This window comes from Eptesicus fuscus, chromosome 6, assembly GCF_027574615.1.
Source record: "Eptesicus fuscus isolate TK198812 chromosome 6, DD_ASM_mEF_20220401, whole genome shotgun sequence".
Lineage (NCBI taxonomy): Eukaryota > Metazoa > Chordata > Mammalia > Chiroptera > Vespertilionidae > Eptesicus > Eptesicus fuscus.
Window position 1 is genome coordinate 56,483,673 of NC_072478.1, and position 26,992 is coordinate 56,510,664.

Consider the following 26,992-nt stretch of genomic DNA (forward strand, 5'->3'; position numbering starts at 1 on the left):
TATTGAATGTTTCTGAAAGGGAGGGCTGTGCTGCCTTCTATAGTTTAGAGACAGTTTTGTGATGCCTGCTATTTCCTTTTCATTAAATGAAATAGTTACTGGAAAGGAAAACAACTCATATCATCAACAGGTCTCTTTCTCTTTGTGGTCACATACAGTGAGATGGTGGCTGCCAGCTTCAATCAGATGTTTGTTTGTTTGTTTGTTGCTGTTTTTTAAGGTGGCAGAGACCATCTCAGGGTCCAGATTTCTTGGTTTTTCACTTGTTTTAAATGATTGCCACAGGGCTTGTCAGATTTATAGACTATTTCCTCTGTCCTTCAAGTCTTAGATAAATGTGAAGACTTGAATGTAAAAACTTTCCTCGCCTCAGCTGTGACTTAGGTGGCTTATGTGGGAGAAGGCAGGCCTTTCTTTACTCAACTGGAGGGACATTGTGTACATTGCTTCGGTAAAAGAGGATGCACGTTGGAAAATAAATTATAGATTAAGCTGGCTTATTACACTGGCATACACCACATATATGCACAATCATAGTTATAAAACTGTTTTATCACTAGAATTGCCAAGGCCACACAATAAAGAAATAAGAAAACCAGAAATGAAAACTGACATAACTAAACAGAAGATTACACTGAGATTATTTCACATCACAAAGAGAATTTTTGCTTTTCTCTGTGGACATTCATAGTAGATTTAAAATAAAAACTGATTTAAAATTGAAAACATTTTTCACAGAGTACAGGACATTTTTATGTAGAGTGTCAGCAATATTCAATAACATATACCTGAGTTTAATACCATATCATTACTACCTTGATATAAAAAATAGGTGTATTAAAAATTTTTACTTGTAGATCTATATTTTGTCTACATTTTAATTTAATGGTTTGGAACCAGAATTTTAAGCTGCAAAAAAAAAGAGAAGACATTGAAAAATTTTTATTTGGGGGAAGACTATTCAATGAAAAGTGGTAGACCACTTTTGGAATGGATTTACCTAATGGTTATTTCTAGCACTATAGCAATTCTCTTTCAGATGAGGTTTAACAACTTCAAATGCAGTAATTTGATAGGTCAAAAACTTTTCACGTTCCCAAATGGTGATTCTTCTCTTGTAACGTTTACCACATAGGCCTTGCTGCTTTCTGTTAACGGAGCACACCCAGACCTGTAACCATTTTCCCAAGGAAGCACTTGATACCTGGCCCAGTATCGCCTTATGTATAGGTGAGTGTGCTGTGTGCTCAATACCACTTGAGAAAGTAAATTGCTTCTACCTTGGGCTCTGATTCATTTCACTTTCGCAAAAATACACTAACATCTCACCAGATCGCAAGCTGAAGACAGAGGCAAATGTGAACGGTTAGGTCTCTGACTAACTTCAGAAAAGCAGGACACCAACCCCGCTTTCCTGCTTGTGATTATGTGAGTGATTTACAAGCATGTGAAATCAGAGGCCGCCCCGTCGGGCTTGCCCCGGCGCACCCTGCGTCCTCCCCACATGCTCCTGGGCTCGGCTGCTGTCTCTCAAGAGCCGCACCTCAATGGGCTCAGTCACCCGGACAATCAGCAGCTTTCAGCCTCACGTCCTCTCCTCCCCCCATAAAAGGGCCGCTTCCAAAAGCCTCTTTTGAAATGAGGATCCAAGTAGATAGAGAGGGACAGGAGTCCAGTCACACTTGTCCTAGTGACAGACAAGTCTTTCAGCTTTGTCTGCCGTGGGCTGCAAGCCGAAGGGCCATGGCTGTGAGCCTCACCGTCCCCCACCACTCAGGAGAGCTCAGGGGCGGAGAGAAGGCCTGCTGGTTTCCAAGGGCCGCCTGTAGGTGACAGGTGAAGGCTGGTCTTGGCCGCTGAGCACACACAAAGCCAAGTCTTTGGTGGTCAGGAGAAGTTTGGTGAAATCACACTAGAGAAATGTCTGGTGTCCTTGTCATTTTTTACAAGGGGTTTTCAGGTATTTTTAGCAAACTACATATTTAAGGGATGATAATAGTTTTGTCAACTAGATAAATACCAGATTCCAAAAAGGAACAAAACCGGGGAAATTTTAATGAGTAAAACCACCGTCCAATTAGAATTAATTGCTGAGATTTTTAAATACCAGTTTTCAAAAATTTATATCAAGAATCTTACATGCTGCCCAAGTTAGCTCATCTCCTCAATCAAAGTGAACAAGCAGTGTGTGGAGGCCAAGTAAATGACCAACGGTACAGGACAAATGACAAGTGGTGTCCAACTATTGGACCCTAGTGTTCATTTCAGTATTCGGGTTTGCGCATAGGCTGGGCAGATAAAGTGCATCTCAAATCAATGTGTGTCTGAGCCAGAGTTTGGCCTAGTCTAGACCCGTGGTCGGCAAACTGCGGCTCACGAGCCACACACGGCTCTTTGGCCCCTTGAGTGTGGCTCTTCCACAAAATACCACGGCCTGGGCGAGTCTATTTTGAAGAAGTGGCGTTAGAAGAAGTTTAAAAAATTTGGCTCTCGAAAGAAATTTCAATCATTGTACTGTTGATATTTAGCTCTGTTGACTAATGAGTTTGCCGACCACTGGTCTAGACCATTGGTTGGCAAACCGCGGCTCGCGAGCCACATGCGGTTCGCCGCTCTGTTGACTAATGAGTTTGCTCTGTTGACTAATGAGTTTGCCGACCACTAGACCCAGGGTTTTCAAATTGGCTACATATCGAAATCACCTGGAAAATCTTTAAAAACATACCGATGCCTATATGTTTAACCCCAGATAGTGGGCAGTGGAATTTTTTAAAGTTCCCAGGCAATTTAACTATGTAGTCATTCTTGAGAAAACACTGGTCTATCTTTCCCAAGGACTTGGGATAAAGCTGGTTTTAGTACCTGTCCGAAGTTCTGACTCGGGATTCAGACATAAGCTCAACTTAAAGATTTCAAAACACCAATGTCTGGGAATTTCCCCTTTGGGGATAAAACAATAATAAACAATGCATATGCCTCCCCCCTCCACACACACACACACACACACACACACACACACACGCACAAACACAGAAAACTTTTAAGTTTCCTCACCAGTTGGGCACTTGAGCCATTCTTCACCATGTCCCTACTGGTGGTTAGCGTGTACAATGCACTGTCACCAAAGATCTGTCTAACCACTGCATATTTTAAAAACATATTTCTGATTCACTCTTTACTTGGCAATTTCACAAACTTCAGTGTTGCAGGAGTTGAGCTGATGTGAATGACATGATCTCTTCCTAAATGAAATGGCAGTTTAAATTCATATGGCATAGAATTTATTCCATTAATCCAATGCCACAATTTATTTTCTAGAGCAAAAGGAAGTCAATTCTTTCGCCTGTGCTCTGCATTTCTGCACAGAACTTTTGCTCCGGGCAACTAGACAGTGACACTCCCAGGTACTGAAATCTCCCACAACGCAGGCAGCACAGCCTGGGTGTTTAAAAGAAGACATCACTTTTAGCCTCAAACAGGACCCGCTTAGGGAGGAGCTGTCCGAGTTCCCTGAAGGACTGGCTCTTTGCTGGCTAGAATCAGGGCTAGAATAAGGAGATAACCAAGTCCAGCTCCTGGCCACGAAAAGATCAGTCCTTTTCCATGTGCCAGGAGTCACTTTCAATTCTTAATTGACAATTAGCAGAAAAGGAACTCCAGATTCCCTTACAGCCAGCACTAGCTTTGGAAAGCCTTATAATCAGGAATTCCGCTTTAAGTCTGATTGAATACACTCATGCTGGTCATTAATTAACATCATGGGGGATCCCACTGTGTTTTGTCTTGTTTTCGTTTCAAACATAGGAAGGTCAGGCTTAGTATACATTATTAATTCTGTGATCTGAGTATTGCCATCAATACTGTGCTCCATTAAAACAGCTTTATTTTCTCTCTTGGGATTTTAAAACGGAAAGAATAGTAAAGAAGTGATATGCATAATAATTTATGAAAATTCTGATTTGCATTACTTATGCAAAGTGATTATTGACAAACAGAATATTGCCATGAACACACTAACAATTCATATAACAAGAAGCCTGAAACAATACTGTGAAATAGCTGTGAAACTACCTTCTCTTCAGAAGTCTCTGAAGGACACACCACGAAAATCAATGGTAGGGTCACCTCACGAATGTATTGGCACCTGCTCCATCATAGCTATCTATAGTTGCCTCTTCTAATGCTTCCAATCCATGACTTGTGACAGGAGTTCCAAGGAGACTAAGATACAGGCCAGTTGTCATATAACCTCCTTGAGGTGATAAGGACGTGGTCTCATTCTCAACACTCACTGTCCAGTATACATTTAAATATCCATGTGATAGATTGGTATCTTATTGATGTCACAAGTGTCAAAGATAAACAGAATTTAAAATATTGCCCTTTAAAATATGTCATATTATGTAATAATTCATCCTACATAGGATAATGGATTTTGAAGTTTATTTCAAGCCCTGGAGCTCTCCTGAGGCCTGCAAATCATGCCTAGAGCAGAACCATAGCACTGCTGCAGCCTGGCTTGTGCAGTTTTATGGCACGATGCGATGTCTCAATAGCAGAGAAGATAAACTTTCATGGAATATCCCAGTGAATGGGCATACATTTAAAAAGAGAGACTCTGAAGAAACTCTATAAAAGGAAGACAGTTAAAGTAGAAATAAGAACACCAGTTTTTTGTTGTTGTTTCTTACAACAAAAATTTCAAGTATTCTTAGCTCATTTCTTTCATTTACATTTTATCATATGTATCTTTTCTTTCTTTTTTTAAAAATATTTTTATTGACTTCATAGAGGAAGGGAGAGAGAGAGAGAAATAGAAACATCAATGATGAGAGAGAATCACTGATTGGCTGCCTCCTGCATGCCCCCTACTGGGGATTGAGCCCACAACCCGGGCATATAACCTTGACTGGAATTGAACCCGAGACCCTTCGGTCCACAGGCTGACGCTCTATCCACTGAGCCAAACCAGCTAGGGCTCATACGTATCCTTTCAACACCAACATTTTTACTAAAATAATACTAGAAAACTATATATTAACCTTTCAAATACTTGAAAACATTATATTTCAGAGCAAATTGTTAATGTGCATGTATATGGTAGATGCCCTTCGACTCAGTAATGCCCTTTTTATGAATTCTAAGAAAGTCATCCATAAGAATGATAAATTACAATGATAAAATAGAAAAGACTAGAGTCATCCCAAATGTCTCATAAAAAGGAAATGGACTTATTGAGAAAAATTTCCAAATCTGGTAACATACTCATGACATATTATTAGGTGAAGAAAGAAGGCTAAAAAGATGTTTATATGGTTTGATTTCAATTTTATTTTAAAGCTTTTTAGCATAAAAACTATAAGAAAGCATCTTCTTTTGAATGTTTCTGCATTTATTAATATGGACCTGTATTAGCTTTGTACTCAGGAAAAATTCATTCAATGTTAATATAAAAACTGGAAGGAAGTATGTCAAGATGTTACTAGTGACATTCTTTAATTGATGGGATGACAATTTCTCTTTTCTGGAGAGCCTGCTCAGCTTGCACAGTAGGAAAAATACAGTGCTGTTGAATGATGCACTTGTGGCTGCATCTTCATTCTACCCTCACTAGGGACACTGGCAGTGACTGATCAGAACACATTTCAGAATGTATTGATTGAACTCTGATGTGCAAAGTGCTAATGCATCATTTTAAGAGACTTTTGATTATTTGCAGTGAATTTTAAAGAAAAAAATTATTGGGAGACAAATGAAACTACTGGGCTAAACAGATTGTCCAAATGATCTGTGTCTTGGTGCCAAAGTCCTTTTCCGTAAGGGACTGGAAGTACCATAAGGCACCTCTCTTAGGCAGTATGCCTCAGTGATGCTGTCACACATGAGGTTGAGGTGGGTGGTCCCAACAATATGGCATTTCCTATAGTCTAATTAAGTCATTCTAATTGTTTTACATGGTAGGTACCAAATATATAGATCTGAGGAATATATTTTTTCCAACTTGTTTGTTCTTGTTTTGATGTTCTTACCTGTGAGTAGAGCTCAACAAAGCAAGGAGGAGTTTATTCCTATAGGAGTAGAAGAGTATAAATCCTCCTTTAATGTTTTTTCCGGTTAAAAATTGAAAAAGATAACTAGTTCTTCTCAAATCATATACAGCTCTTCCCCAATTGCATACAGTTAATTGTTTCATTCTAAAATAGTCATTAGTTGTTCCACTGCCTCAATTTTAGAATGCCACAATTTGCTTTACAGCTTAGTACTGCTAATACTATACTGCATTACTCTCTTTTGAAACAAATTTGGTAATTTTATTTACATACCTACTAGATTACTTAACTCAAATTGGAGAAGTGGGAAAGAAGGCAAAAGATGTGCTAATATATTACAAGATGGCTTGTTATACCATAGATAAAAATATTTAACTTACCTGTAAAAACATTATTCAGGGAAGTCACAGTATAAGTAGCATCTTTTATGACACAGGCTCAAACACAGATGTGATAAAGAATGATTTGCAGTTGCCAAAATAACCAAAAGACCTCTTTGTTTGTACTAGCAAATGCTGATATACAAATCTACAATTGCAAGGATTATGCCTATTAAATAACATTTCAACAAATACTTTATAAAACCAAGACTGATTTTAAATGTGTAAATTACATAGGGAAAGCATGTCCAAGTACCAATCTGCTTGCACCGCTTACTAGTCACCAAACATCATTAAAGGGGAGGGACGCGGGGGTGGGTGGGGGGGGGAGACGACAACTGTAATAGTGTCAACAATAAAAATAAAGTTAGAAAAATTGTCATTGTGCCGATTCAGTTGCCATAGTTATTGTTCCCTTATGGTGTTTCCTTATTGTCTCCTTAAACATTCTTTTATTATAAAGAAATACCTTTAGTGAGGATACCACTAAAATAAAATTAACATAGCCAGAGCAAAGATAAATAAAATTTAAAAAGCCAACCTTTATTCCACTTTGAACAAGTTTGTGAATGTCCAAATAAGGCTCCTTGAAAATGTCTCCTTCGGGGGTGAGTATCTTCACGTAACCTTCCTTTTCCAGGATGAAGAGCCGGTGTGAGCCGTCCCCGCTGTGGAGGGCGCTGACGGGCTGGCGCAGCCCACTCACAACCTCCTGAATGCAGAAGCAGTTGTGCTTGTGCTTTCTAGACAAAGGAAAGAAACCGGTAAGCGGTGCTTAAGGTGAAGGATGGACGGGATGCACTTAGCATCCTTTCAAAATACATTTCCTCTAGGGAGCAATGGTTTGGATGGTCCTGAAGGGCTGCTAACCCAAGGGCACAATATGATTCTTTGAAATTCTTTTCAGTTGGGGAGAAATAAAACCAAACAGCCCCCTATCAGAAAGTAAAAGAGAATTTAAAAACATGTATTGGAAATATTGAGGGGAACACTTTGTCAAGTATATGGTTGTCTAACCACTATGCTGTATACCTGAAACTAACACAAAATAATATTGAGTATAAACTGTAATTGAACAAATTTAAAAAAAGTTTTTTAAAGAACTACCATTAACACACCACCTCGCTTCAAAAATACATATATTTTAAAATTTCATAAGCTCATTATCTCATCTTTCAGTGACTATAATTAAAATGAGCTTTACTCACAATAATTAAACCTTATAGAAGGGCGCTCGAGAGAAAGTTCTAAGATCTATTTATAAAACTCTGATTGGCTAATAATAATGTGCATCATAACCTAACAGCAAGCACACATTTCAAGTTAAAACTATACTCATAAAATTCACATGAATCATAGAGAAGCCAAGCTCATAACAAGATTAGTAATCTAAGCATTAAAAGCATTTACGCTAATATGACGTTAGAGAAGCAAACTACTAAAGAGGAAAGAAAAAAGCATGTGGAGGGTATAGCTGCTGGACATAAGCAAAGAAAGATGAGTCACTTTCAAAACCACAAGATTTGTTAGTTGTTTTTTTTTTTTAAAAAAAAAGGTTAAAGAGCATTATCTTTATGAACCTGCTGATCTCCTCCACTTTGTCATATTCTTCCATCTGGTCCAAGTAGTTAGACGCTGGTCCTCTGATTTGTTTTCTTGGAAAATCTGGAAAGCACAACCCACCATCTTTTTTTGCATAGTAAAAGCAAAACTCCTCAGCAGTAGTTTGAAGGAAACCTTTAAAAAATGTAAAAAGCCTCATTAGAAATAGTGGCATGTAAAAACATCCTATTGGAAAGATAAAAACACAAGGGAAGAATTTTTTAGGAACTATACGAATAATCTAGGAAAATATATAGACAAAAAAGGAAGAAAAACTTTTTTTTGTTTGTTTGGGATTTTCATTTTTTAATCAAAACTTGAGATGTTCAGTAAAAGTGAAATTATGTCATATTGGACATTTTAAAAGGCTCATATGAAATACACATTATATGAAACCCAGCATTTCTTGTTATTGCATTGATTTATTTTCAAGCTTCCCCAGTGATCACATGTTGCACTGGTGAGCTTATCCAATCACTATTCAGCATTTTTTGCCCTAGAGTACTAATAATTTCCTAAGAAGAGCAAATTAGAATCAAGAAAGAGATAAACCATCAGGTGCTAGTTTGGGCCATTTTATAATTCTTACTATATTGTCACTTACATATGATTAAAAATAAATCTAATAACTATCACAAGGTCATTCATTATACACTATAATGAATGATTGAATAATGAATTGATGTTGATAACAGAGCCATCATTTTCAAATATGTAGGTGCTGTTTCCTACACTTCACTCATAGGAGAAAATGATTATTTTGCAAGACAAAAATTATATTTAAAATATCCTTTCAATTTTCTCAAGCACAATAGCTGACATATCACCCTTCACTGAAAAATAATTATAACAAGCCAAAACAAAAAATGCAATATAGGCATCTGAAAGACAAATAATTTTGCTTACATAGTAACAATTTTTATGAAATAAAAAGAGCTATATTTGAATAAGATGAGGACTTTATGATCAAATATAATTTTGACATTACTTTTAACATTTGAGTTAATAAGGTGTTGGTTTTTTTGGGAGGAGGGCATATTAATTAATGATTCACTTCCATATTCTGATGATTTCTGCTATCAAAATAGTTTGTTGCTACTAGAGTTGACTTTATATGAAATTTATGAAGTTCTAAATTCCTGCTTTTGGTCTCATACCTTTCATCATGTTTAATGTTTTGATTTTTACCTAACAAATCAGATTATCATGCCCCATCAATGTTGTGATAAAGGCATGTGGTAACTTAGTTGACATTCAGAAGTTGTGTAATACATTCTAGTTTGCATGGATTTCTAAGAACAAGAATTTGGGGACAACCAAGTGAGGGTTATCAATGGATTATGTAAGACATATTTCTTTCCTGTGAGCTTGACCAAAGTCCCTTCAAACCTAAAACTATTCTTGGGAACTGAGGGTCCCAAATGTTAAAACTTGATATAGATTTTTGACTTAACTTTTGGGTAAAATGTATCACCCCTAAATTTCTGAGGCAGATTCTTCAAGGCCAGTATCTGATTAGGCTATTGAGAAACATCTTATCTTTGGGAACCAGGCAAGAAAGAGCAGATGTCCTTGAGAGTGTATGTGTGTATGTGTGTGGGGGTGGGGGTTGGGTGGGAGGTGTGGACAGAAAAAGGAGGCAGGGCAGCTGGGAAGGGTGCTCCTTGCAGGGGAGAGCAAGGCAGCTGGAAGAAGTTATCTTTGTTTAATAAAAAATCAGGGATTAGACATTGAAGAGAGAGGTGAATGCTGCAGCAACATTTACTCATCTGCAGCAATTCACTGTTTGCAAAAGGTCACTTTTCTCCTCCAGTCTTTAATGGCTAAGCAGACAGAGGAAAGCTGCCTAGGGGTGTCCAACAAATTTGCCAGAGGAAAAAGAAGGAGCACTGAGCTGCTAAATCAAACTTTTTGAACAGTTTTGGGCTAGATCTTTTTTTTTTTTTCAGAGATATATATATCTCCAAAAATATATACATATACTAGAGGCCAGGTGCACGAACTCGTGCACAGGTGAGGTCCCTCAGCCTGGCCAGTAATTGGGGTGATCGGGGCTGTCTCCCACCCTGATCAGGGCCCGGGGCTGATCAGGGCAGGCTGGGCAGCAGGTGGGACCGCAGGAGGGACTGCGGGAGGTTGGTAGGCCAGCCCGCCCCAATCGGGACTGATTGGGGCCAGACAGATGGGGGTAAGGGGGGCGCGATGGTTGCCTGTGGGAGCGCACTGATCACCAGGGGGCAGCTTCTACATTGACTGTCTGCCCCCTGGTGGTCAGTGCGCATCATAGTGACTGGTCAACTGGTCGTTTGGTTGTTCAGTCTCTATGTATATATGTATATATATTATATCTTATATACCTACATATTTATATTACATATACTATATATGTTTATACCATATATATTATGTGTACTATATCTATATATTTACATTACATATAAGATATACAGTATATGTTTATTATATATAAATTGACCATCAAGCAGGAAGAACTCCATGCATTCAGGAAGACTGTCAGACTATGGATATATTTACAACTGAATGTATGAAGGAGAAATTTGGTGTTAATGTGATGTTTGCCTCCAGGGTCATAGAAAAATTTCAAAGCACAATTCAGAAGAAATTTCGATTTTGGTTGTTTGCTGTTGCTGTTTTTTTTTAAGTCTGCATTCCAGCCTTACAGTCTGCAAACCAATAACATCTTAAGGGGAAATGAAGGAACAATGCTGGTGACTGATTCCATTTTATAAGGAATTATTAGCTGGGGACAAACGAGGAAATGAAAAATCATTTTCAAATGGGACATCAGAAGATTAATGGTGCCGGTTCATAAACTCTGTGGTTCCTGGGGGTACCACACTCTTTTAGCAAATTAAAAACAAAGCAAAAACAGAAGGTTCACAATTAATTACGCTGAGCTTTTTACAAATTCTAGACTCACTGAGTCATCTAAGTGTGAAGGAGGAAGCCGACTCAGAAGACTCAGAAGACTTTTACATAAAAAAGGCCATGTTTGAGATGTTCAGGACATTGGGCTACCATTTACTGCCAGGGAAGATTAATTCACCAAATGGTACCCTTCTTTAGAAAACTGAAGCACATCCTATTCAAAGTGAGTGTCTAGCTCACCTTGGATCATCATATTATCATCAAGTCCACTCATAATGGATGTCCACTGATTATTCCAGCAGCCATATTTTTTGTTTAAACTCCTGATAACTTATCAACTATCTTGGACCTGGAACTTTTCTCTCCTGGATCATGAACCCAGTCCTACTACACCATGAAGCACCCCATAAAACACTAACATGTGAATAAATATTCTCAGTGGAGAAGTCCCAGCTCTAGCTTTTCTCTCAGCATGTGTGCTGGAGAAAAGTTATTTTTCCTCATTGCATGTGGTGTTCATCATGATAAGGAAAAAATGACCTTGGCCTCATTAGCAACGGGATTAAACCAATTGAACTAATTGTGTACAGACATTTCACACTGCAGTAACCTACAGATGACGCCTTAGAGGGATAAAAATCATTTTGATAGCGATGAATGGAAGAAACAAGGCTGTCGAGTGTGGTGTGCCATCACTTAGTGAACAGCCAAGCACCCACTCTGTTCGTCATGATTCAGGCAGAAGAGAAGACCTGTGGTGTTCAGAAAGCAGCTCCCGTGGTGTTTTGTTTTGTAATTTTGGTACTTTTTAGAAGTTTTAAGAATTTACCTCCCAAAGTAAATTCACAACTATGATTAAGAAAACTCTGGTGTATCCTCACTTTTGTGATTTTTAACTTAAATTCTTTTCTCACTTTGAGGGGGGCGGGGAAGATAAGCAGGTCATGAATATTTCTACATTAAAGTTTCTAGAAAGTAGCTATCTTTCAGGTGTCAGAGTATTCCAAAGTGACTGGTGTGTTATTAAAACCATGAAGGTGAAGCAAAGGGACAGGTCATTTACATATTTATTCTTTTACTAGAGGCATGGTACATGAAATTTGTGCACGGGGCAGGGGTGGGGGGGAGGGAGTCCCCTCAGCCCAGCCTGCACCCTCTCCAATCTGGGACATCCCTCTCACAATCCGGGACCTCTGGCTCTTAATTGCTCACCTACCTGCCTGCCTGGTCACCCCTAACTGCTCCCCCCCATGCTGGCCTGGTTGCCCCCAACTGCCCCCATCTGCTGGCCTGGTCACCCCCAACTGCCCCACCCCCTGCCGGCCTGGTTGCCCCTCACAGCCCCCCCACTGGCCTGGTCGCCCTACACAGCCTGCTGTTCAGTCGTTTGGTCGTCTCTCACTAACCCCCTGCTGGCCTGGTCGCCCCACGGAGCCTGTTCGTTCAGTCATTTGGTCGTCCCTCACTAGCCCCCTGCCGGCCTGGTCGTAGGCAGCCATCCTGGTCATAGGCAGCCATCTTGTGAGGGTGTAACAGTGAATTTGCATATTACCTCTTTATTATATAGGATGTATTGGGCAAGGGAGGAAGACATGAAGATGTCTCTGGAATTATTTTCAACCACTTTCAGCATTTGCTTTAGCAAAATACATACCTTTGGATACCTTCCTCTTCATGTTTTTGATTTACAGAAAGATGAGGTATTAATAAGCATAGTCAAAATATGTTAACTAGTTTCTTATAAAAAAAAATCACAAAGTAGCTGGTTTGTTTTTTTTTTGTTTTTACCATTTTGAACTTCAGTTAAAAGTAAACCATGTCACTAAATAGACTTACGGTGAAAATATTGCAAACTTGCTTTTTGAGCAATTTCTGAAAAATCAGTGTTCTAGAATTCTAGAGTCTTCTGGGTTTGGGGGAAGGGCAGAGGGCAGATTACCATCCTATTCATCATACTTTAGGAAATGATAACCTACGTGCCAAGGATCAGTCTGGCTAACAAACTGATCAACATAAGGAACACAAATAGTGTTATTACAGCTTACTCTGGGGACCTGTATTCAGAGCGATTATTTGCATTTGATGGGTCCAGAGGAAGGCCCCCTCTGCGAGTGCCTGCAGCCTGCTAGCCTGTCCCTGGGAAGCGCCCTGGCTGCTCCGTCCACCACTGGAGTGGAGCTTTCATCTGGTTATCTTTCAAGGCAGCCTGGGTGGCCACCAAAAGCACTTGACATCTTGATGCACTTCAGCAGTTTTACATATATACAAACTCTGTAGAAAAATAAATTTGTCATTCGTCACCACATATGTTGATCTGGGGAGTGAGGTGCTTGCCGCTCTGGCTCCTGAGCTGTTTGCTGTGCTCCCTCTTACAGTGGGTATCGCTTTCTGTTGTTTGTTTTGGAAGCTAAAATAACTTCAGATACAGGAAGACCCCCACAGATGAGTTCCCAAATCCAGCCTGGTTGTCTTGAACTCAAGTAGATAGAGGCAGATGAAAATGCTAAGTGTTCATATCACTTTCAGCTTACGGTGGTCAAGGCGAACCTTTAAGACTTGAAATTTGCAGCAGGCCTTTATGGGACCTAATCTGTTATCGCTTCTCGACAGGCCATCTAGGCAACCGTGACCCATTCTACTTTGCTTTGGGGAATGTGATAAAGAGGGAGGAACAGCTGGCTTAAAAAAAGCCTTCGAAACATGACTGTAGTTTATAAAGACAATAATAATATTTTCACATTGAATGGGTTTAGAACCATGTTATGCTATACCAAAGGAAGCAAGTAACCCTAGTCAAAATGTTTTCTTAGGTTATTAAGAGCTCTATAAAAAAAATGCAAAAAAAAAAAAAAGGAAATCTATACTTTTTGTGGGTCAGAGAAAAAAGTGAAATGTGCATAGCAATGAAAAAAAAATTATCTAAGTGCATCCCAGAGTTCTTAAAGCTTGCCTTTTCCTCCAGTGCCATGGAGTTTTCTACACTGTTAGCTCCAGATTTGTTTGTGTGTGACTTTGCCTAACTAAACAAAAGCTGTCTCCTTAAATTCTTTTCTACCTCTATGTTGATTCTTCCAACTAAACCAACAACCAAAGTTTACAAACAGTTGATGGTAAAATTAATCAATGCCCAAGAATGTACATGTTTATTAGGGTCCAAAACATGATAGTGACCAGGTAGACTTGGATGACTGTCAGCATGAGAACTTCTCTGTGCACCCTATCACTTTCTCACTGCACAACTTAGGGCGAGGCATTTCACGCCTCCGGAGCCTCAGGTGTCCTATCAATCAAGTGGACAATTCCTACCTATCTCCCAGGGTTTTTGAAGTGCAAATTAGTCATTATATGTCAAAGTGCTTTGTACGGCTTTACTTTTTTTTTTTTTTAATTGTATCTTATTTAAGGGAATACCTTAAAAGTCAGTGGACAATCTGCATTTATGTGTCCACTGTGTAGAGGGGGAGGCTGTCTTGATATATTGATGTAGGTGGGTAAAGGAGAAACCAGTAAGAAATTTGTACTGATAATCTAACATGTGTAAAAATCACCGGCTGTATTACCGATTTAACAACAACAAAAAGCAGAACATTTCAACAAAACCAACGTACTCCTTGTGGACCGAAATGACAGTAATCCCATTTAGCAGCAATAAAAGTTTACAAATTTGGAAAGGTTAGTTATGAGGAAAGAATAGGCTTGTTGAAAGATGAGATACAATTTAGACTCCTGGATGCAAGCATTTAAGGACAGGTATCTTGGAAGGATATTCTGCAGTTTACGTAATGCATGCATCTTTACCTGGAATGTGGCCTCGGCACGTATAAAAGAATTCTTTGCAATAGTCTTTGCAGAGCAGGGGGAGGACCAGGTCTCTGTCCAAGGCTTCCCTCTCAGGTGAGTGGAACAGGTTCTGAGAATATGGAGAGCAAAGCGCACACCTGATTTCCTCCAGTAACTTCCCACATTCGGTGTTGTTGTTCACAGAAAATATCTGAAAGCCGTAAATCAGAAATAAACTCCTTTTTAGTGATGCGAAGTTAGGTTTCGTTGCTTTTTATTTTGTAATCATGTAACTAGAAAAGTATGATTTAGCCAATATAGTTGTCTGAAAAGAATTGCCATGTGACCACAGAGAATGCCTTTATGAGGATATACAAGTCCTCTCTTGTGTGGGATGGGAGAGCCAAGGGTAGGGGTTGGACAAAAGTCTTCTTACTCTTGCAAATCAAAGTGGTTTACCTGCCTTTCAGGTGTAAAAAATTTTAAATGACAATTATAGTGAGACCCTTTATCTCTTTATCACTTTACTCTGCTTCAAAGTGTATAGTGACCGATACTTAACTTTAAAATTCCAAATACCTTTATCCACTAACAGGGTGTCCCCCCAAAAAATGTACACACCTTGAATGATTATAAAGTCAGTGTTTATTAACATACAGTTCATTTTCAAAATTTAAAAGAATCTACAGAAATGAGTGTATATACACTTTTTGGGGGACACCCTGTATATGTAAAGCAGAATTTAAAAAAATATGTATGGTTTATTTGTGTCTTGGGTAAACATCTATTTCACTCCTGAAATTCCTAATTTGATATTCTCAAAGATGTTAACTTGAATTACATTTTTCTAATTTTAATTAATATTCAATCTAAAATTGCATAGGGAAAGTTTTCTAAAGTGGGGGGGAAATTTCTGCCTTTCATGTTCTATAAAAATAATACCTGGAGCTGAATCAAACTGGCTTAAGACCAATTTTTATTTTTCATTATATCTTAGCCAGGAAAAACTTTCTAACTAGCTCCTCAGGTATGTTATATGCATGAATAAACTCAAGAGTCTAATAAAAGTGCTTTTGTATAGTATTTAGTAAGTCTTGATGGGAAAAGGCATGCTTTTATCTTTATTTATACAGTAGTATGTCTTTTATTTCAGTAAGACCAATTTGGGTGTCATTGATTCACTGAGGTTAGGTCTCAGTGCCTTAGTCCTAACTTTAAAAAACTGATTTCAGGAGTCCCTCTAATTAATATAGAGGAACAGTACCAGCACAATACTCGAGATGTGAAATGTAGTGCTGTCTAAACCAATAACTGATTTTTCATATTGAAAAAAACCCTAATGGGATTGAATTTTCAACCTTTTCCCAATTTATGTAACTATATCTGTACCTAATCATTTCTTTAGAACTATGAACTGGAGTTAATATTTTAATATATAGATCATTGTTTAAAGCAAATATTTCACTCACAAACTGAGGTTCTAATTTGAGTACATAGTATGGCTTCTATTTTTTTTTAGAATAAATATATTCTAGGTGATCACAAAATTTGGATCTTCAAGAGCAAAGCAACTTAAATTCCATAGAAGTTACCCAGTTTCAGAAAAAAATTTACAATATGTTGTAACTATCTACAATATTCAGAAGTCACTTCTAATCACAATTATATGTACCCTTTAATTTTTATCAACTTATTTAAATGACAATTGCTTAAATGGTTAAAGTTTTCTAAAAGGAAATATACACCAGACACTTAGAATTTGCATTCCAAGAATGTTTTAAATGTCTTTTATTGTCCATACTCTGGCAGACCTCACCAGATCCATTCAATATTAATACTGTTCAACTTGGTTCTGTTTGTTTATCGTACAGCAGTCCTCTAAGAACAAAACAACTGCAGGATGCTGAAACCACCTCCTTTGCTGGCGGAAAAACTGCAATGTAATTACCTTTGGTTTTATGGAGAATATGCACGCTTCCATTTTTTTTTTTTTTTTTTTTATAGCTGAAACAAAATGATCCCCATATACTCTCCCAGCTGCTGTCCAGGAAGAGCTTGAAGTTAGTGCCTAAAGAATTTTCTCTTTTACAATTTTTGGAATGTGTCCTGGCCACAAGATCTCTCATCAAAAGTTTCAGAAATAGGATTCAATAAATTATCTGAAATCAAGTATAATATTATTCTTTGTAAAGTTTCATGCTGTTCTGGCCCAGCAGGATGGTAACATTTTGCTCTGTGTGAGGTCTGCAGTGTAAATACCCATTTGAAGATAGATAGAGCCATCATTCTGGCTTTGGTTTCAATGAACCAATAGTCTTACTGAAGTCAATTAAACTGACTCAGCCCAAGCTGCAACACTGTTTTAGACAGATGTGTACTGCTGTGTGTATGTGTGTAGGGAATTTTTTTTTTTTCTTGTCAGCCTATGTGTCTGTGTCTATACAGGTCCTTAACTTTATATCTGACAATGTCATCAATCTTAAGAAGAAATTTAAGCTAATTTCCTGTTTCGATTTTTAAAAGCCATATACGAAACCATCAAATTATAGTGGTTTAAACTAAATATACTTTGGAAATCATGTAAAACTTCGAAACATTATTACAGCATGCCTAGTAATGACTGTGGCTGTTGCTGACTAATTTATAACATCTGGCAGGTCATCCTTTAATCTTGAGCCACATGAAAGTAAAACCCATAGAAGAAAGGTAAGATAAATCCTGGAATACACAGTGAAGCGTGGCCTACAACTATAGCTTATCAACAAGTAGTAAAATGGGTGACAGAGACCTTCTGTATTTCTCTTTATTTATCAAGTAACTAAACAATGAGGATAGAAAGGCCCCCACATGGGTTTGATGAGCAGACAAAAGGAGAAAATACATGACAGTATATTAAGATGTCACCTTAAGATCACTTGGTACCTAAAAAGTTATTTCTAAAAATCATATGCCTACAATGTTCTTCAGCTGTTGGGTAGAACACATGGGTCTCTGGACTATAGTGCTGGATTATGTCATTAAAGAGTTCAGTTTCAATTTTAGGCTAATATGTAAATAGATCATTGTACTAAGGCAGCTGTTAAAGGGATCCCAGGATGAGTTATTTGTTTAGTTGGATGTGTTCAACAATAGGCTTTGTCCCTGAAAGAGCCAGAGCAAACAAATGATTGTAAAAGGGCACACTTGAAAACAATTACTTTTCACCCATTCCTTGACAGCTTTGGCTGTGAAACCACCCAAGGTAGGGAGATCTTCTATGCTTCTGTGGCTACAAGTTAAGTTTTAGAAATGGGGGTGTTTCAGTTGGTAGCGGTTTCAATTTGGCTAATGGGAATTAGATCCTTTTAGCAGGTTGTATTTAGGAGCTGCAAAAATATTAAGACAATATAACTTCCTAAATTTTGGCAGTAGTTATTTATAACAGTAGTTAGCCATCTCATTACAATACTCAAAATGATTAAAATGAACAAAACATTAAAGTATATTTAAATAAAAAACATAATACCATGGCTACAGAATTGAACTCAATGCTAGTTCATTACATGAAAGAATATGTGTGAGTCCGGAAACTAGACTTACTGGCACAGCTGAGCATGCTCAATACTCCTCCATAGTTTGCTACTATCTGTCTATGAAGTTTCTTCCCATAGGAAAAAGCTACTCCTATAGTTTCTTGAAAAGTTGCAGAAATCTTTCTGGGGGAAATCATTTTTTTCCCCCACAAAAAAGGATCCTTTCAAAAAGCCATCATCTCTCCTGTCCACATATGATGAAATAAGACCATAACATATATTATAAACCAGGAAAGCTTAGGGAAAGAAGGGAAACAGTGATGTTTATTATAAAATAACATGTTTTTAAAATTATTAAAACTTGAGAGCTAACATAGGTCAAGAATGCATAGGCATAGTGATATCAAATATCTGATTTGCACAATTTGAGTATTGTTGGTTTATAAACCATTTGTAATGAAACCAGCAAAGTCTAGTGTACCAAATTTAATTCACACACATTTCCCAAATGAGTCGGGGTTTGTTGGAGATTGAGAGCACGTAAAACGGAAAAAGGAATGTGGATAGCTAACGTGGCAGATTGCTTCCTAAAGAATGATTTCTTAAAAAAAAAAAAAAGCTTTATATAACTTCTCTTAAGGATTATAATTCCCATCAGCCCCTTTCCCCCCCAACTCCAATCTCCACTACATTTAGTTAAGAACAAAGTTTTCATTCTTCATGTTCATGTTTAGTATGGCAGGGGTCTGCAGATCATGGGGGTACTCACAGTATACACTTGCACACAGGGAGACTTAATGGCAAATATTTCTAAACCCTCCTTTAAATTTCCTGCTTCTTTTGAGATCCTGGTAAAACCCTGCAGATGATGTGAATGTAGCTCTTCTGTCATTTAATTCAATTACAACACAGGAGCTTAATGACATTGTTTTTGAATAAAATGCTGGAATATCTGTTCCCTGAATCTCAGACCACTGCTGCATATGGTAAGAATAAAGAGCGAGATGCAGCTGAAAACCTGCAGCAAGACAGTTCTCACTCATCTGGGAATAGAGGGAGTTGGACAAATGCTCCCTCAAAAGGCATGAACATTTGGACAGAGCTGGGGACTGAAAGAGAATGATGTTCTCTAGTTTCACCCATTAGTGAACCAACTAACAAACACAATGGTGTTGTTGTTATTCTTTTGCCATAAGCAACAGGGCTCTGTGTGTGGGCAGCAGTTTAGTGGGGAGGAGGATAAGTCGACCCCTTTTTGTCCTATTGATTTTTTCCTATTTGCATGACTTGAGCAAATTAAATGATGCAATATGGCTTTTTGTTACAAAACAAAGTGAGAGATACCACCCAGACACATATGTTGATTCGTAGGAGCTGTTTACATGAGAATAGAGTGAAATCTACCGTGAACTGAGCATAAAAATTAGATTCAGCCTGGGTATTTTTTTTTAAATTATTATTATGCCTGGGCCAGCAAGACTGGAGCAGAAGTTTTCCAAGAGTCTCTCAGACCTTGACAACTGCAGTGTTGTAACAGAGGAATTCTTAATTAAACCTCAAATGGGGAAAGGGAGGGGGGGGGCAAAGACACCTGATTGTTTATTTCACGCGCAGTGATGGTTAAAGACGTGGTCCCCCAGGCTTTCTCCGGAGGAGGACAGCAGACCGCACACATTACTGCATCCCATGGCACGCGAGATGTTGCACACTCAAAAATAAGCCTGTGTTTCCAATCAACCAGCAACCCTTTTCATATCTGTTTAAACTTCTTAACACGAGGAAAATATAAATGCCCTTACTCCTGACACAAGTTTCTGGAGGAGATCTTCCCAGGCAGCTCAATACCAGGGCAAAGCCTGAACTGACAACATTACAAAGCATTACCACCAGGAAGGGAGAACTGTCTCCGTTTTATGTGACAACTGCGACCCAGCAAACTCTCTCTCGCCAGTTTTTCGGGTTCTCCACGGGAGATCCCAGGACTTCCCCCTCTTCGCTATTTAACGACTGTAACGTTAGACACCCCCCTCTGACGGGGCTGGGGATCCTAAACCAACCGTGCTTCAACATCCTTCACGATTCAGCCCTCTCCCTTAACCGAGCACGTGGAGAAAGCTGCACACATCTCTTCACTCCAGAAAAAATAAACCGGAAACCACAGCCACCTTAATTTACAGTTTCACCGCAGCCAGTGCCCTATTCGATCCAAAACACACTGTTAATCGCGATTCTTTCTAAAATGTTTGCCCGGCCCCGGAGGAGGGTACCACAGAAGCTCTTCCTTTCCCGAGGCAGGCAGTGGTGCACAGCATCCCGACCGCGGACTCCCGGGGGCGGCGGGCGAGGGATCTGCGCACCCCGGAGCAACACACAACGCCGTCACGCCAGCGCTTTAGAAAAGTTACCGAAAAGAACCCCCCCCCCCCCAAACAAAGGTCGCCCTTCTTCCAGCCACCAGCATTGCCGGAGCCGCCGGGAAGCCCACCCGGCCCGTGTGCCAACCTCCCCGGCGGCGAGGCGGGGGTGCGTGCCTACCTTGTGATCCAGGCGCCCCAGCCCCGGGCTGTCACTCCTCAGGCAGCAGGAGAGCCGCGGGTAGAAGCCCCCGCACAGCATCTCTCCCCCACTCAGCAGCTCCTGCTGGGACATCATCCGCCTGTCTCTCCTTTTCAGGCGTCTCGGGGGGTTCCCGTTCAGGCACCGTCTCCTCCTCACTCCGCTCGCTTCGCTCCTTTCCCCAAACTTAGCATCTCCTTCGAAGAAGCCCAGCGCCACGGCCAGCAGCAGCAGCTTAAATGAGAGCATCTTCAGCATTCGTCTGCCCGGAGCGGCCGGGGCTGGGCGCGGGCGAGTGGGGGGAACGCCACTGCCCGGCAGGGGCACTAGGGCGCAGCAGCTCCGGGAGGAGGCTGCGGGGCGGCGGGACACTCTCGAGGCAGAGGGAGGTGGCGGGGTGGGGGCGATGCAACTTTGCAAAAAATGGAAGGCGAGGCGACGGGTCCAATGCCTCGGGGGAGCCCGAGGAGCGAGAGAAAGTTGTGCGGATGACACCGTGTACAGCTGTGCCAGTGTCAGTGGGGTTAGGGGCTCCCTGCTGCGGCTGGGCAGGGGGAGGAGGAGGAGAAGGAGCTGGAAGAAGAGGAGGAGAAGCCGGCCACAGAGGTTCACTTGTCCGTGTAACGGGAGTGGTGTAGGTGAGACAGTGGCGGCAACAGCAACGGCGGCGGCGGGGCAGGCGAACGCAGGGCCGGCGCTGGGCTCCGGAGGATGCTGAGGTCTCCTCTGCCGGCGGCTGCAGCTTCTCACACAGCCTCTCATGTTTCGTTCCCTCTTTTCTTCTTCTTTTTAACTAGCGCGCGGGGAGGTGCTGCCACCGCGCGCCCCTTGACGTCACCGCTCCTCGCGCGCCTCCGCCCGGGCGGGGGGAGGGGAGGGGGCGGCCCCGGCGCGAGCGCGTCCCCCGGGCCCCGCGGCCTCCGGGATGCGCGGGGAGGGGTTGCGGGCCGCGGCGGCGGCGGGCGGAGGTGGGGGGCCCGGCAGAGCTCCGGGGAGCCAGCCTCCAGGGCGCGGAACCCAGCGCACCCGCCTACGCCGGAGCTCAAGGTGGGGGCGTCCCCGGCCCAGCCCGATCCTCCGGTCTGGGGGCCCGGTCGCGGCCCCGAGAGTCCCCGCCGGCTCCTTTCTCCTGACCGCGGCCCCACTGCGCGACCCCGGGCTCAGGCGGCCGAGCCGAGGCTCCGAGAGAAAGTGAGTAGGAGAGCGGGCCGCGGGAGGTGAGAAGGGAGGGCCCCTTTCTGAGCCTCCCCACCCGGGCCCCGGCCCGGCCCGCCCCTCGCCCCGGGAGGAGGATGAGCTGAGTAGCTGGAGGTGGTGGTGGGAGGGAGCCTCCCGGCCCCTTTCCTCTCCTGGCTCGCGCGGACACCCCTGTCCCCGGGTCATTTTCAATGTGAAGCTCCTGTCGGGAAAGATCTTCCTTGGGGTCTGATTGAGAGGCGGTGCAACCCAGGTGCTGCGAGCCGCCCGGCTGAGCGGGTTTGAAGGCTGTCCCGGGAAGGGTGCCCAGCCTCCTCGCCAAGGTCCCGCGCGCTCCTGACCAGGAACGAGCGCGCGCGCGAGGTGGGGTGGGCTGGGGTGCACGGCGGAGGCCGCCCGCCGGAGGGCTGCCCCACCTGGGCGGGCCGGCCCGGGACGGCCCCGGTAGGGCCCCACCTGTGCCCTGGAACTCTGCCAGGCCCCGCTGGCGATCCCCGGGAACGCAGGCAGGCACGCAGGTCCCCCAGCCCCGTGTGAAGGAGAGGCGGAAGAAACTGGCCGTGAATCAGCTTCATTTTCAATGAAAAATAAATAAATAATAATAATAAAATAAAACTCCTGGGGAGAGTTCCCCGGGGGTGTCAGTGCCGAGGCATTAGTTCTGAAGGACGAATTCCTAGCAGGTTCGCTGATGTCCAGCAGTGGGACGCCCTATATGTCCCGTGTATCTAAATAAATGAAACTTTGCCCAGTTAAGAGTCTGCCTAAAGAACGAGTTTCTAAAAAAGATCTGTATGCTATCAAGAGTGGTGACATTTTCAGGATCCCTGCAAGTTGGCATTATGGGCATTGCACACCAAAAGTGTGCTTTCTGCCGCTTGAGTGTTTAAGAGGGGAGACGATTTTCCCCGGTAGATGGATCTTGAAGAGGAGATAAAGCCGTTTTCCCATTTTGGCAATGGAGGAAATGTTCGCCATATTTGGATTTGCTTCACTTCGGGGACTTAGATTTCATCAAACTAACATGAAAGTTGGTGATGGTGGAGATGGATAACCCATGGAACTAATTACTGTTAGTTAAAGTGGGTGCTGGGACTAGATAAGGCTTCTCTGCCCCTTTCACTTCCTGGGTCCAGATTTAGGAGTGGAGCTGCCCCCCCCCCCCCCCCCCCCCCCCCCCACCACACACACACACAAAAGAAGCAACCGATTGGAATCTCTGAAAAGAACCTGTTGGAATATTTGGTCCAGTCCTGAGCTCAGTGTAGGGCTCCCCAAAACAAACTGACCCTGTCTCCCAGGGGCTGTTGGACAGCATGACTCTAGTATACCTGTGATCCCAAACGTGTCTTCTGATCCACAGAGGCTTTATCTGACATTTTTCCTGCTTTGGGGATGTCTAATATAAAATAAAGCATAAAGTTATAAAGACTTTAAACTGTTATTTAACAAATAGATCTGGAGATGAATCCCATCAAGATTGAATCACACAATCTCATCTGATTAGGTTGTTTAAAAACCAGAACCCAGGGGCCTAATCTAGGTTGCATTCCACTATCCAAGGCTCTATACCCAAATATCAGCTTAGTGGGTTTTCTTTCTTTCTTTTTTCAAAATAAAATCTTTCTAAAATTCTATTTCAGTGGTTTGAGCTCTTGCTCTAAGGTATGAATCCATCTTAGTAGTTTCAAAACAGGCCTTCCTTATGGTTGTACTTAGAGACTAAGGACACTTAAAGGTAAATTAATTTTGGCTTTAAAAAAAATTATGAAGCTGTTATAACCCATGACCCTAAGTTCCAAGAGAGAGTTTGGAAAGGATTACAGAAATGGGACCATCACGACAGTCATCGGGCCAATGATGAGTAGCGGAGCTTATTCTCAGCGCCACCGGTAAAATTTCCATATAGTCACTAAGCAGCGGTATACGCACGAACTAACTTCTAATTCTTGATTTTGCAGAGGGAAATTGCAAAGTTCATCTATAGTCAGATTGACAGCATAATTGTCTAGGAATCAAGAATCAACATTGATTATTTCCTAAGATTAAACCTTGAAAGCCCACTTGGAGGGCCATCACAGTTGCAGGGGCTGTGATGGCCGCTATCACCAGCCCCTTTGTGCAGCCAGACTTGCATCTCATATAGTGTGCTTGAGTCTCCAAGACTGTGGATGTGCCATTGAACATCCCTCGCTCAGTACATTGATTCCCACATCAGACACTTGAACATGAAGAATGGCCTTCAGCTAAATCATCAGAAGTGGTGAGAAGAAGAAGGGACCCCTACCCGGCCAGACTCCTCCAGACAAATTAAATCGGTCTTTTTTAAAAGCAAGCTGCACGAGGATGGCCAGATCACCATCTCTTCTGCTCACACCAGCACTGAGTAGCCCCATCCAGGACTGCCTGCCACCTATATGCACGCGGTGCCGTGAACAAGGGCACCTGGCTGAGGCAGCCAATGGGAGCTGACATCCTGCTGAGCTCCACTCACCAAGCAGACTGGACTGGTGCATGGCCGTGTCTACCCAGACAATGTGGCTCCTTCTGATTTGTACCAAGGCACCCTGTACGGGATAGGAGCAACTAGGACCATCCCACCCCATACACCCGTCCTCGCCAGGATTATATTCCTTACTTCAGATAGCTTAAAGGTTCTCATGAACATTTTAGGATTATTGTAAAAGATGAAATATTTGACACAATTGAATAGGTAAAGCTCCAAATATTACCATGTATATGAATTATGTATGTAATTTCTGTGTATCAGAAGTTAGCACAACTTAAATTTGGTAAATGTTTAAAATAAAATTATTTGGGTTATTGCAATCAGTTTTGTATATGGATTTCTGGACTTCACAGAAACATACAGTATTTCATTCCATTTCTACAAATATATATTAAGTGTCAGAGACTGTGCTAAGCAATCTATAAACAGTAGTGAAAAAAAACCAAAACGCCCTGCCTCAAGGTAGTTAATAATCTAGTAAGGAAGTCAGATGATAAGGTCATAAACTTATGATTATGACTTGTGGTAAGGGTTATGAAAAAATGCCAAGATGGAGAATATCAAGGCACACTTATTTCAGATTAAGTGACTGGAAAAAGCCTCTCTGTGAAAATGAAATTTCAGCAGAGACCTGGGAAGAGTCAGAAGAAGTTTATGAAGTGACTCCACCCTGCCGTGTAGAGTACCGAAGCATTAGAATTCAAAATAGAATGTGATGCATTAAAGGGAAAGCACAGAATACAGTCGATAACTAAGAAAGGAGAGGCTACAGGCCAAGTTCATAGTGTGGATTATAGACTAGGTAACTAATAAAGTTATACTCATGTATTTGTCATTTCCTTTTACAAGTACCCTTTCTTCTTTCCTACCTTATCCTCATAGATTTTTAAGTTCTGGCTTTTTACTCAATTTTTAGGAGTTATTCAAGTTCAAATAGCATTTTAGCCATTGCATCTCATCTACACAGCACTTATGTTCTATATTTTCATTTGTGCATTGTTGATGACTCAGATTTTTTTCATACATGGGAGTCGAATACCCATGAGATGGTAAGCTCCACCAAAACAGGAATGACATTGCCTTCTTCTTTGGTGAACCCAGAAAAGAGTCTAGTTCAGTCTCATCCTACAGTGCCAGCCTCCCAATAAATGCTGCTGACTGGCCAATCTTGTTTGACTTAACACTTTTTAAAGATTTAAAATGGAGGAAATATTTGCATTATGACATTTTAAATTGTTAAACAGGAAGGGAGACACACCATACATTATCACTAAGGAATTTCAGGAGACATTGCTATCAAGCATGATAATGCAGAGGAAGGGCAGCAAACAAAACCAAAGAATAAATATACATCTTTTAAAAATTAGAGACTGGTTGTAATTCAAACACAGTGACACAACATTAGGGCTGCTGGTAGGGTTGTTTTTTTTTTTCTTCCCCTAGTTATTCATTGTCTTTCAAAAGTTGGTACCTGCTGTGTGCCAGACCCTGCTCTGGGCACTGGGGACAAAGCAGTGAACAAAACTTGTCTCGGGGAACTCACATGCTATTGGGGAAGAAAAGTCACAGACAGTCTGCCAGAGATGAGTGCTACGAAGAAAAGAGGTCATGGGGAAGGAGAGTGCGGGGGTTGGGAGAAAACATTTTATATATAGTTATTACAGTTACACACTGGTTAACACTGGGGATATGTCCTGGGAAATGTGTTGTGTGCACGTACATAGAGTGCATGTGTGCAAACCCAGAAGGGATAGCCTACTGCACACCGAGGCTAAACGGTCTGGCCTGCTGCTCCTAGGCGACAAGCCTCTGCAGCATGTCACTGTACAAAACAACACGAGCTTAAATCAAGCACGAGAGAAAATGACGCAATCAAGAGACGCGATAAACACCGGATGAATAAAGTTGTTGCCACCATCACACAAGAAACATCTTTTTTATAAGTAGAAAGAGTACACTCTAAAATAACAACCAATTGGATATCATAGGAAACACATAAAGCTGTAGCACAGTCGTTGATCATTATCAAGTACCATGGGCTGCACATGACTGTACGTGCTCTACTCTTAAAGAACTGGCCGCCAGTAGGTTGTGTACACCAGTGTCACCACAGACACGTGGCTAATACCTTGCGCCGTGACAGACATTATGGCATTACCAGGGCTAGGATGTGCCTAGGTGGTAGGAATTTTTCAGCTCTGTTATAATCTTACTGGACCGCCGTTGTATGTGCGGTCAGTCATTAACTGAACCCTCGTCATGCCGTACGTGACCGCACATTGTCAGGAAAGGTGTTGACAGAGGTATGGGCACGGACTAGGGCATGGGAATTAGGGCGGACACTGGAAGCAGCAGGCCACGTGCCTTCGGATACGGGCAAGCACAGGGACGAGCAAGTCAAAGACCACGCAGCAAGCGTGCTTGGCATGTTGACGGGTTAGTAAAGAGACCCACGTGGCTGGAGCAGAGTGGGTGACAGGGGAAATGACGAGAAACGAGGGCAAAGAAGGAGCCAGG

The 26,992-nt window shown here is 41.6% G+C and overlaps 1 protein-coding gene across 1 annotated transcript in view; it reads right to left on the reverse strand.

The window, feature by feature from the left end:
- HHIP (hedgehog interacting protein) overlaps window positions 1-21,027 on the reverse strand; it is an 81,688-nt gene extending 60,661 nt beyond the window's left edge. The window contains exons 1-4 of the mRNA XM_008143845.3: window positions 20,749-21,027; window positions 14,720-14,912; window positions 8,011-8,167; window positions 6,972-7,173 (exon numbers count right to left, since the gene is read on the reverse strand). Of these exons, the coding sequence (XP_008142067.1) occupies window positions 6,972-7,173; window positions 8,011-8,167; window positions 14,720-14,912; window positions 20,749-21,027 (831 nt within the window). The remainder of the gene's footprint in view (window positions 1-6,971; window positions 7,174-8,010; window positions 8,168-14,719; window positions 14,913-20,748) is intronic.
- Window positions 21,028-26,992: the final 5,965 nt, after the last annotated feature.